This window comes from Echinops telfairi, unplaced genomic scaffold, assembly GCF_000313985.2.
Source record: "Echinops telfairi isolate 266 unplaced genomic scaffold, ASM31398v2 ScPeMD7_7412;HRSCAF=8450, whole genome shotgun sequence".
Classification (NCBI taxonomy): domain Eukaryota; kingdom Metazoa; phylum Chordata; class Mammalia; order Afrosoricida; family Tenrecidae; genus Echinops; species Echinops telfairi.
Genome location: NW_022111312.1, coordinates 6,768,034 through 6,780,921, shown reverse-complemented (window position 1 = coordinate 6,780,921; position 12,888 = coordinate 6,768,034). Strand labels below are relative to the sequence as shown.

Genomic DNA, 12,888 nt, shown 5'->3' with positions numbered 1-12,888 from the left:
CGCCTCACGCCTCACGCCTCACGGCATGGAGCTGCCGGGCGCGTAGGGGCCATGCCGCCCGGGCCCCGGGCCTGCTGCTCTTCACGCCCCGGCTGCCGCGCCTCGCGTTCGCGCCGGGATGGTGAACCTGGCGGCCATGGTGTGGCGCCGGCTGCTGAGGAAAAGATGGGTGCTTGCCCTGGTCTTCGGGCTCTCGCTCGTCTACTTCCTCACCAGCACCTTCAAGCAGGTCAGTGGCCACCGCTTTCCCGCCGTTGCCTCCTCGCCTCGGGAGAGGTGGCGGGGGAGGGGGGCCTGGCCCGGTTCCGCGGAGGGCCGAGGAGGCGTGGAGCAGACCCGGGGCGCGGACGTGCGGGAGCCGGGCTGCCCGTCCACCCTCAGCCCTCGTTGGGGCGCTGACACCCCGCGGGGACACCCCGGTCCCGGACCTAGTTCAGCGGAGTCCCGGTGTCCCGAGGTTTTCTTCTAGGGGGCAGTTTCGGGGAGAACGGCCCGGTGCCTGGGGGACCTGTCCCCACCCCAAGCATGCTTACACCCAGCCTCGGCCCCGCCCCCTTTCCCTCCCGAGGGTCACCATCGTAAATAAAATGCATGGCGGGGGTGGGGTGGGGATAGGAACCCTTCAAAAGAATTCGGGAAAGAAACGACCTCAGCCCGGGGCCAGCGGAGCTTCCGGCCGAGTGTGCGAGCCCCGTGGCTGGCCGGGTGTGTCTGCGGGAGCTCCCTCGGAACTGCCGCGTGTCCGTGACTTTGGTGCAGCGCCGTCGCGTGTCGCCCTGGCTCAGGTGGCCCTCTTGCGTGTTGAGGGCACCCCGATTCAGCCCTCTGAGCTTCTCGAAGTCCCCGGGGCTTCACTGCCCAAATGCCAGTCGTGCGCCTGGCATCACGGGTTCGCCGTCCGCCCCAGACCCGTCCAGAAAGCGCTGCCTTCCAGTCCCCTCACCTCCTGGCGACCTCATCGCCTTGTGACTGTGTTGCACTTCTCTCAAACTCAGCCACGGCGGGCCGCCTGGTTTCTCCCTTCCCTGGCCTGTCTGTGTGTGACAGTGACACGACTGGCTGGACACGCCGTTTTGTTCAAAGCCGTGATTACCAGGGAACTTAGGGAGGGGCGTGTGCGTGTGTGCGTGTGTGTGTGTGTGTGTGTGTGTGTGTGTGGAATCCCTGGAAAAATGCCATGGTTGTCTTTTTTAAACCTTTGGAAACCCCTCATACTGCCTTTTAATCTTACCCTCTGGGTCCCAGACATTCCCCAGTCTCCTTGGTGTATCCTGAATGTGTTCATTCCTGCGTGGGGTCCAAGCTGTGCTTGTCAGCTACACCACCATCCTCTCTTGTGTGGACCACTGCAGTGGCCTACCGGCAGGTTTTGGCTTCCTTGCTTGACTTCCATACAGCCTGTTCTCTACCGCGCAACTGGGATGATAAGCTTTTATAAAGAATCAGATGACAGCACTCCCCCGAGCATAATTCTTCCTGTTGTACTCAGATAAAAGCCCAGACTGCATTCCAAGATTTCTGCGTGGTTGACTCTTTGGGTCGTTTCATGGCAGGCTAACCATTGCAGCCTCAAGCTGTACCAATGGCACACATTACTTTGTTTCCATTGCTCACAAACCTGCTTTATTTAGTTATTTAATTTGGTAGTGGGAAAAACTAAGTGAATACTTCTTGTTCATTTACTTGTTGATCTGTTTTCCCTCTCCTTTTTTAGAATGACTTTTTTCCCCCCTTCTGGAGACTAGGGACTTTATGTGTCTTGTTTATAGACCCTCCAGCCCCCGGAATACTGCCAGGTACTTAATGAGTGCTCAAATATTGGTTGAACCAATAGTGGGTGTTCACCTTTCTAATGAACAGCTTTTCCTTTCTTCTCAATTTGGCAAGCTCCTATTAATGTTCCTTCTTGTGACTCAGATCTGCCTACAACCTTTTCCCCACAACCAGGACACCTGGTTGCTTTTTTCTTTAATGGCAGTGTGCCTTTTGTTTTACACCTGTAACACGGGCAGGTTGACTGTAATTGTGAATTCTCTCAAACAACTGGATGCATTTTAGTTTTTAAAGGTTTTTCTGGGTTCTATTTCCCCTCAAAGCATAAGAAACACTTCTGTGATATCTTAGCATATTGTATCTGCTTTCCGAAGAACCAACAGAACCAGCCACTGAAAACCCTATGGAGACCAGCTCTTTTCTAACACACGCGGGATCTCCATGAGTTACATTCAACTTGACTCTACATTTCAGGATTGGCAACAGTGTGGAACTAGGTCTGGGCTGCATCTTCAGATTCTAGAGCAGCAGTTTTCAACCTGTGGGTTGCAACCCCTTTGGGGATTGAACGACCCTTTCACAGGGGTCGCCCTATTCATAAAAGTAGCAAAATTAAAGTTATGAAGTAGCAACGAAAATAATTATTTTATGGCTGGGGGGTCAGCACAACATGAGGAACTGTACTAAAGAGTCACAGCATTAGGAAGCTTGAGCACCAGTCCTAGAGTGTGTTCTCTCCACTGAGCCAGGTACTCCTTAATGTTTTCAGCTTTCCCTTCCGCATAATTCGCAGGTAACCCTGTCATGCTCCTTCCGTTACGTGGTAGGATCAACTCTGCCACCCTCTTTTAAATTAGGAGTGGCCTTGTTGCTTGCCTCAGAAGAAAGACAGGACTTGCTACTCCTGTAAAGAGTTCCAGCCTTGGAAACCCTAGTGAGCAGTTCTCCCCTGCCCTGTACGGTTGCTGTGAGTCAGGATCAACTCCATGGAAGTGAGTTGGGCGTTTTACTTCTAAGCAGGTTGGTGTAGCTGCCCACTCCCTTCAATCTGCTACTTGTTGACATGGAGCCTCCATTTTGTCTTCAAGACTTTACCACATCCGTGTCCCCTTGTTTGCTTTAGTTCTGTGCAATCACCAATCCATTTCCTATTTCTGGATATTCTGGATATTTCCTATACGTGAAGTCATATATGTGTTCTTTTATGACTGACTTCTTTCACTTTGTACAGTATTTTCAGAGTTCACCCCTGTTGTAGTGTTTATCCATGGCTCATTTCTTATGTTTAAATAGTTCGTTGTCTTGATGTACCACATTTTGTTTATCCATTCATCAACTGATGGTTATTTGAATTGTTTCCATTTTCAGCTGTTAGGGATAATGAGCTTGAATACTTGTGTTTGTATGTTACCATGTGGGCATATGTTTTCATTTCTCTTGGATCTGGATCTAGGAGTGGAATTGCTAGGCCAAAATTGTAACTGTGTTTAACTTTTTGTTTAACTTTGAGGAATGGCCATACTTGGCCTGAGTGTCTATACCATTGCAGTGAACTTTTACGATCTACTACTGGTCAAGTTTTTGTGTCATATCAAAGAAGAATATACATGGGGGAAAAAAGAATATACAGGATAGTCTATTAAGATAGTCCTCCCATTTCCTGCTATATAGCTCTATGTGAGGTGGATTTTCTTCATATGCTTCAACTCTAAACCATACCTTGCAACAAATTGAATATAGAAGTAGACATGAGAGTCTGCTTATCTTTTATGAAGCTAGACATTAAAGAGATTTGCAAAAATGTATAATTCTCACAACATTTTTTAAATCAATTTTTCCCACAATAAAAAAGTTAAAATATTTTTGTTATTTTCAAATGAATTGGTAAATACATATTTTAAAAGCTTGTTTTGGTTTACAATATGGTAAACAGCACTAATGGTATCCCACATAATCCTCAATAATGTAGGAGTCCTGGGGCCCAAATTTTATTTATTTAAACAATTAGCATGAAATGAGTGAAGGTTTACAGAGCAAATGAGTTTTCCATTCAACAATTCATAGACATTTTGCCGTATGTCATTGATTGCAATCTCCACAATATAACATCACTCATCCACTTGTATCCTGGGTTTTGTTATCATTCCTCCTCCTCCTCACCCAGCAATCTGGCCTTCTGAACTTTGTCCTGGGGCAAAGGATGCCCATTTTATCTTTAATGGTTGCATACATTCCTAATGTTGTTGTTCCCCTTATAGACCTGTTCATTGTTTCACTGAAAATTGAGCCTTGGGAATGCTTTCTGGACCTGATAGGTGACTTACGGGCTATTAGGCTCAAGGATTCCATGAGTTTCTAGTCAATCAGGAAGCCTTCTATGATTTCGAGTTTTGAGAACTGCAGCCCATTGTGACCCAGTATGCTCTGCAAGTGTCTTCTTTACCACCCTAGCTCTACTCTGGTTCTGCTCTCATTTGGTACTCCCTAGGTATGTGATGCCAGGTGAGTTTGCTTCACCCTGCTTTGTCTCCAGTTCCTCAGAGATGTAGTGCGAAATGTCCAGGTCTTTGATGATGAATTGAGAAGGAGCAATGGACAACTTGATAGGATCCTCAGCTCTGCTTCAGTGAGACAGTGAGCTCATGGAGCAGATGTGGCAGCATGCTGCCTAGAGAGTCGTTGATTATCCTCTGCTGCTTTGAAGATCTTTTCTTTAGTTTTCATGTTAATTAATGCTTTGGGGGCTAATTTTAAATTGTAGAGATGGGAGCATTGGAGAAATTAGGGATGTGATGGGGGGGGGGTGAGTTGGGACTGGTGAGTGGTGCCAGGTGATTTGGATACATTTACTTAACAGATGTTTAGTGAGTACTGACTGCAAGCTAGATACTGGCCTGCTCGATGGAGTGTGGAACAAAGCAGATAGGGACTCAGGTCTGTGAGTCCATATTCTGTTTGGAGATAGGGGAGGCCATTAGTAAATAAGAAAAATTACTTCAGATAGTGATTTATGATGTGACTAGAACAAAACAGGATGGTACGATATAATGACAAGATGGCCCTAACTGTACGTGGGGAGGTTAAAAAAAAAAACAAAAAACACTGGTACAGATAAGAGCTAGAAACACAGGGAGTCTAGGACAGATAAATCCCCCAGGACCAATAGAGTACCAATACCAGGAGGGTAAGGGGAAGATGGGGGGAGGATAGGGGAACTGATCACAATGATCTACTTATAACTCCCTACCAGGGGATTGGACAATAGAAAAGTAGGTGAAGGAAGACATAGGTCAGTGTAAGACATGAAAACAATTTTTTATAAATTACTGAGGGTGATGGAGGAAGGGTAGGGGAAGGAGGGGGGAAAATGAGGAGCCGATACCAAGGGATCAAGTAAAAATAAAATGTTTTGAAACGAATGATGGCAACAAATGTACAAATGTGCTTAACACAATGGATGGATGGATGGATTGTGATAAAAGCTGTGTGAGTCCCCAATAAAATGCTAATAAAAACAAAAAAAATATTGGCATCAGATTGGAACATAGAGGTCCTCATATAAATAAATGTCCTTATCCTTGTGTGTAAGTGGTGCAGTTTCTAAATTTTCAACTCCTTGATAAAAGAGTAATATCTTTAGCCTTAAAGTAATTGAGTATGAAAATTCATCTGAATCAAAGTGTAATAAATCATAAGAGGATTGCTAATGTTTTTGTTTGTTTGTTTTTTTCTTAATTACCAAGGTTTTTTTATTTAACCCCTGAAAGCTTGTAAAACATTACACTGAACAAAGGAGATGAATACTTACCTGTAGTCTTCCTAATCCGATGTATCTACTGTTTATCTTGGCATGTTTTTCCCTGTTACTCAACACCACTATTTTTTTTCCCTTCATGTAATTGAAATATACTGTTTGTTCACATAACTTGCAAGTTTTCCTCCATCATTAAAACCTCATTGTAAGGATACCTTATTATTATTTTTTTTTTTTTTAATCGTTTATTAGGGGCTCATACAACTCTTATCACAATCCATACATATGTACATCAATTGTGTAAAGCGCATTTGTACATTCATTGCCCTCATCATTCTCAAAACATTTGCTCCCCACTTAAGCCCCCAGCATCAGGTCCTAATTTTTCCCCTCCCTTCCCCCTCCCTCATGAGCCCTTGATAATTTATAAATTATTATTTTGTCATATCTTGCCCTGTCTGATGTCTCCCTTCACCCACTTTTCTGTTGTCCGTCTCCCAGGGTGGAGGTCACATATAGATCCTTGTAATTGGTTCCTTCTTTCCAACCCACTCACCCTCTACACTCCCAGTATTGCCACTCACACCACTGGTCCTGAAGGAATCATCTGCCCTGGATTCCCTGTGTTTCCAGTTCCTATCTGTACCAGTGTACATCCTCTGGTCTAGCCAGACTTGCAAGGTAGAATTCGGATCGTGATGGGGGGGAGGGGGAAGCATTTAGGAACTAGAGGAAAGTTGTATTTTTCAACGTTGCTACATCACACCCTGTCTGGCTCGTCTCCTCCACAAGACCCCTCTGCAAGGGGATCTCCAGTGACCTACAAATGGGCTTTGGGTCTCCACTCCGCACCCCCCTCCCCCATTCACTATGGTAAGATTTTTTGTTCTGATGATGCCTTATACCTGATCCCTTCGACACCTCGTGATCACACAGGCTGGTGTGCTTCTTCCATGTGGGCTTTGTTGCTTCTGAGCTAGATGGCCACTTGTTTACCTTTGAGCCTTTAAGACCCCAGACGCTATACCTTTTGATCGCCGAGCACCATCAGCTTTCTTCGAGACATTTGCTTGCGTACCCATTTGTCTTCAGCTATCGTATCATGGAGGTGAGCACACAATGATGTGATTTTTTGTTCTTTGATGCCAGATAACTGATCCCTTCAGCACCTCGTGATCACACAGGCTGATGTGTTCTTCCATGTGCACTTTGTTGCTTCTGAGCTAGATGGCCGCTTGTTTACGTAAGGATACTTTTTTTAACGACTAAAATCACCTACTATGTGGTTGTATTAGACATTTAGTATCCCCTCTGACCTTTATCGCGTTTTCCTTCTTTGTACATTTTTAAGTGACAATAGTGCCTTTATTTAAATCCTTTATACCTTATAAAAAACATTCACTCACTTGATCTCCAGGATAAATCCTAAAATTAGAACGATGTTAATGTACCTATTTTTAAACTGAGGAATTATGTCACAGATAATTAAAATCATTTCTGTAGACCTGCATATGAAACCCTGATGGCATTGTGGGCTAGGCATTGGACTGCTGATCACAAAGCTGGTAGTTCAAACTTATCAGATGCTCTTCAGGAGAAAGATGAGCCTGTCTGCATCCATAAAGATTCACAGCCTTGGAAACCCTGTATAGGATTGCTTTGGATCATTTCAATGGTTTGGTGTTGGGTAGCTCTACACAATTTACTAACAGTCCTCGGGTATTTTTTTCACTCCTTTTAGTTCCCACTCTTCCCCCAGAACCATATGACTGATTGACTGATGATGTATGTATGTAGTATTAGGTAAGGGTGTCAGCCCCCACCACTGACCATGGGCTCAGTAAGCACAATTGCACTGTTGTGATATATAAATATTATATTAAAGTCATCAAGAGCATGAGAGATAAAGATATTACAGTAATGGAGTCAGACACATTACATGGCAGCATTGCTCACCTCAGCCCCGCTTGGTGGCTTGGTGGTCCAAGTGGAAAGAGGGGGAAGGGACGGAGGGCAAGGGAACAAGGGAGCGAGGATGGGAGAGAAGAGGAGGAGCTGAGCGAGGGCTCTCTATTGCTAACCCAGGTCTATATACCTTTTGGGGGCGTGCAAACCCACTAATTACAGGTAAAGATGTCACAGGAAGGGGTTGCACTATAGGTTATACAGCAATGAGTGGGTGGTCTAGGGACATAACACTCAATATGAAGAGGAGGGATTGGGGGTATAGATGGGCAGATCCTAGATTTAGGATAGTTAAACATTGGATGTCACAGAGCCAGTTTGACCTGTTCCTGGCTCAACAGACCATTATCAGTAGGGTGTGAACTCCACCTACAGGGCCTGTCCATTGTCCTTGAACAGCAGGGAGAGGGGCCTATCCTGTAGTCTGGTGACTAACTGCCTTCAGGGAGGATGTCTGTAAGCATCTGACCTCCCCCCACAGTATGTACATACCTCTGTCAACTGCTCTGGAAGTTGGATCCTTAGTACATTGTAAAACTTTAGTGACTACCTCTTGAATGAATCTTGTATGGGAAAAAAACAAAGAAACTGAAAATTGAGATAACCTAGCAGGGTCCACGGAGAAATTTAGGAAAGTTCCACAGAAGGCCTTCTCTCAGTGTTCCTTCATAGCACCCTCTGCAAGGCTGGGCCTTTGGGAAGCTAAACTGGTGCTAATTCATCCCGGTTATGTGACATCTTGGCACTCTTACTCACCCAGCCTTTTGGCAAGGTCTTGAATATTCATGTTTGAAAACAAGTTCAAGAGCTAGGAGAATTGCTTTTCTGTTTATCAGGAATGTAGTTGCATGAAAGAGCTACTTCCAGTATATTGTGAGTTCTTTTTTTTCTTTAAGGGAATAATAGTAATTTGAGTATAACATTAAGAACATTTTAACCTCATCACAGACCCAGTTAACTCATGTTGACCAGCCCTCTAATGGTCTTTAAGGCTATTCATTTGTCTAGCATACCATTTGAAGCTCAGTTTAACCTGAACATAGCTTGATTATGCTGTTACTTGATATGGTCCCAGTAGGGCAGAGGAGTATGAATTTACATGTAGTTATGCAGCCTGTACCGAAGTGATTTGCTCCCTATTCCCTAGGCTTCTGCACTTAGCTTCTCTTCTTGTGCTAACCGAAGAATACAGATGTTGTTTTTGATAACCTGTCTTGCTCCTGCTAGATCCAGTACTTTCCTTTAAAAGAAACCAAAGGGAGGAGACAGAATACAAATTAAAACCATCTAGAAGGAAGCAAATGAACAAACAAAATCCAGGAGTAGTTAGGTGATGGTAAATCGTAAACATAGTACTATTATAATGCTGGCAATATTAGAAACGATAAAATCTTGTGGAAGTTATTTGGCTTCATGTAGCATTGACCACTTCAGGTAATATTGCTACACATTGTTTAAGGGAATGGCAAAGAGTCCCACATATTGCAGTGTTACCTCTGATAACAAAATTCAGAGTTGGGCTTAGATGTTGACCTAGAGGATTTGTTTACTAAATTATGGCATATCGCCATGAGAGATTATTATATAGCCTTGAAAATGTCATTATCAAGACAATATAGATACTTGAAAATGGTTTACTATCCAATTAGTGTCAAGAAGAGCTCAATGTAGAGCATACTAATTTGCAGTGTAAATGCCAGGGGTCAAAGGTATTAATATGTAAAAATAGAGCTTTATTTATGTGATGGAATTGTGAGTAATGCTCTGTCTTTAATGTTGGTGAGTTAGTTAATTGTGCCAGCCTGGCCAATAATCACATGTGGTACTGGTTGAAAGGCGGAGGGATAAATGGGTGGTGAAGCCTCGCCTTTCTAGTTCTCGGGTCTCTTGTTTTGTGATGGTTGCATCGGGTGCAGCTGCCTTAGCAGTTCCCTGCTTCAGCTTGCAAGATGGATTTCCTACAAGACATCCCCAAGGAGAAGCCGCATGGATCTATCCCGATGCAGCCCTGGGTGCTGGAGCAGCCGTGTGGAGACCCTTGCCAGTGCTGAGATGCTTACACGTTCATGGACTCAGCTTTCCTCCTGCAGTCGGCATCATTGCCTCTGTTTTGTGAGGTGGAGGACTTTGTGGACTGGTGTTGGGTTAATGGGTTAATGTTGGACTTGTGGGCTTGGGCAGCATTGGGTTGGGATGTTTTCGTGATGCACCTTTTCTTTACATAAAACTCTCTCTTATACGTGAGTCGCCGTGGATTTGTTTCTCCAAAGTACCCAGACTAATACAGTTGGTTATGTATGTTCATATTCTAAAAGTTTTATTTTGGAACAATTTTAGATTTTCAGCAAAGTATAATAAAGTAGAGTTTCCTAGGCTTCTCACTCAAATTTTCCTTTTAATAATAATCTATTTTGATACAATCTTTGTTATTTTTATTTTAAGTTAAAAATGCAAACAATCCAAGCTAATGTTAAATATCACCTGTGTCCATCTCATGTTGGTAGTCTGTCGTGTAACTTTATTTATGCTCTTACAAGCCTGTCTATATATGTTTTTATTATTTGGTAGAAGGATGGCATGGGGCCATGTCTGATTTCCACTGACTTCACAAGAGGGAAGGAGAATTAAACTTAACATCAGCACAAGGCTGAGTCCCCTTCCAACCTTCTTTACCAAATCTGATATAAGATACTCTTTACTTTGTTCTAGGCTTAAAAATCCATTGCAGTGGCTACATAAAACTTAAAGGCGCTTTTTTTTCCACTGGAGGCCTACACGCCGCCGCTCCTGCCGCCGCCATGTCTAGTAATCCCCGAGAAGTTCCAGCACATCTTGTGAGTCCTCAACATTAACATCGATGGGCGGCGGAAAATAGCCTTTGCCATCACTGCCATTAAAGGTGTGGGGCGAAGATATGCTCATGTGGTGTTGAGGAAAGCAGACATCGACCTCACCAAGAGAGCAGGAGAGCTCACCGAAGATGAGGTTAAGCGCGTGATCACCATCATGCAGAATCCACGGCAGTACAAGATTCCAGACTGGTTCTTGAATAGACAGAAAGATGTGAAGGATGGCAAATACAGCCAGGTCCTGGCCAACGGTCTGGACAACAAGCTCCGTGAAGATCTGGAGCGACTGAAAAAGATCCACGCTCACAGAGGGCTGCGCCACTTCTGGGGCCTTCGAGTTCGAGGCCAGCACACCAAGACCACTGGCCGCAGTGGCCGAACTGTTGGTGTGTCCAAGCAGAAATAAAGACTATCAACTTTGTCTATTAATAAATAGTTTATACACACACACACAAAAAAAACCAAAACAAAACAACAACAAAAATAAAACTTAAAGGCAATGCTCATGAGGCTTATGAGGGAGTTAACAGGCTCCATTTCCGGATCAGAAATGCTCAGGATACAGTTAGTCTTATTAGTAGTTCTTCTTAGCCATGGCCACAGGCAAATCTCTTCAGTCCTTGGCCAGGCCTTCTTCTGCCTGCTTGCTGCAAGGGTTAGAAGCTTTTTTACTGTTGCTAGTGAGTGTCTAAAGGGCACCACTCTGTTTCCCCAAAAACATCAGCCTAAAGGTGCCCAGCTTTAGTTCTATCTGTAGGTCAGCAAATCTAGCTTCCCTGATTAAGTGCCAGGATGCACCATACTCCATAAACTAGTGACCTGCTTGAAGGCTCTTAGCTTTACTTGCTTCATAAACTCAAAAGTGTGCTGCGCTGTTTTGGATTCTGGCTCCTGGATTGAGGAGGATCAGAGCAAAGGAATTGGGGGGATCTGAGAACATGCACCACTCTTGGCTCTTCTATTTTGATAGCATTAAAATGCCCCTATTCTTATCTCTGAGATAGCACATTTTATATTCTGCAGCAGTGGTTCTCAACCTGTGGGTCACGACCCCTTTGGGGGGTTGTCAAACAACCCTTTCACAGGGGTCACTTGATTTATAACAGTAGCAAAATTACAGTTATGAAGTAGCAACAAAAATAATTTTATGGTTGAGGGGTCACCAAAACATGGGAACTGTATTAATGGCTTGCGGCCTTAGGAAGGTTGAGAACCACTGCTCTGCAGGATGGCAAAAATGGACAAATTCCCACATCAGATTGCTATACACCCTAGTTGCCTGATCCTACCCAATCATTTGACGGGTGTAACAAGGGCTATTGTTAGAAGAGCTATAGCAAATAATTTACCACATTAAGCTAATGTAATGTCTAATATTTTGTGCAATTATTATTATTTTACTTACTGTACAAAAGACAAAAAGAGCCCTAGTGAGGAAATAGCTAAAGCTCTTGACTATAATAGAGAGTGGTTCACCAGTGACTCTATGGAAGGGAAGATCTGGAGATAAGGTTCTATAAAGATTTACAGTCTTAGAAACCCTAAAGAGCACTTCTACTCTATCTCATATGGTGTCTGCATTAGAATCAACTCGACAGCACATCACAACAACAACGGACAATGAACATCCAGGGCTCTGGAACCAACTCTGCATTAACATCCGGGTGTTGTAAAAAGTACTGGTTCCCATTAGTTTTAACTGGCTTCTCAGTTTGCAGCTGAGCTCAAGAAACAGCATTTTTTAAAGCTCTCTACGTAATATAACATGTAGTCAGGCCTAAGAAGCAGTTTTTATTAGATGCCATTGAGTCTATTTCCATTCATAGTGACCTTGTGTATGGCATGATGATACACTTCCTGGTTTTGTACCATCCTTACAATCATTGTTGATATTTGAGCCCATTGTTGTGGCCAGTGAGTTAATCCATCTTGTTGAGGGGCTTGACTTTTTTTCAGACCCTCTGCTTTACCAAGCCTGATGTCCTTTTCCAGGGGCTGGTTCCTCCTGATATATGTTCAAAGCATGAGACAAAGTCTTAACACTCTCACTTCTAAGGGATGTTCTGGCTATTTCTCCCATCACAGATTTTTTTTCATTCTCCATGGTATATTCAACTAAAATGAAATTCTTGACATATGTCATCTTTTTTCTTTTATCATGATGTTGCTTGATGGCCTAGTAGCTGTGAAGATTTTTGTTTTCTTTATGTTGAGACATAATCCATGCTAAAGGCTGTAGATCTTCATCAGAAAGTATTTCAAGTCATCTTCGAGTTCAGTAAGCAAGATTGTGTCAGCAGCATGTTTCAGCAATTAAGGCGCCTTTCCTCAATCCTGATGCCAAGTTCTTGTTTACATGGTTCAGTTTTTCCCTATTATTTGCTCACCATAGAGATTAAATGAAATGGTGAAAGGATACAACCCTGACACACGCATATCGCTTGACTTTAATCATGCAGCATTCCCTTCCTCTGTTAGAATAACATGCAGCATTCCCTTCCTCTGTTAGAATAACATGTAGCATTCCCTTCCTCTGTTAGAATGACA

General features: G+C 43.7%; 1 protein-coding gene and 1 pseudogene across 3 annotated transcripts in view; both read left to right on the top strand.

Moving 5' to 3' along the window:
• The first annotated feature begins 36 nt into the window (after positions 1 to 36).
• SPRING1 (SREBF pathway regulator in golgi 1) overlaps positions 37 to 12,888 on the top strand; it is a 24,350-nt gene continuing 11,498 nt past the window's right edge. For 2 of the 3 annotated variants that reach the window (XM_004709552.2, XM_045296827.1), the window contains exon 1: positions 37 to 229. In XM_004709552.2, coding sequence (XP_004709609.1) covers positions 119 to 229 — 111 coding nt within the window. In that variant the 5' untranslated portion in view covers positions 37 to 118. The remainder of the gene's footprint in view (positions 230 to 12,888) is intronic. The other variant, XM_030887457.2, reaches the window with a different exon arrangement.
• LOC105979234 lies at positions 7,359 to 11,356 on the top strand (annotated as a pseudogene).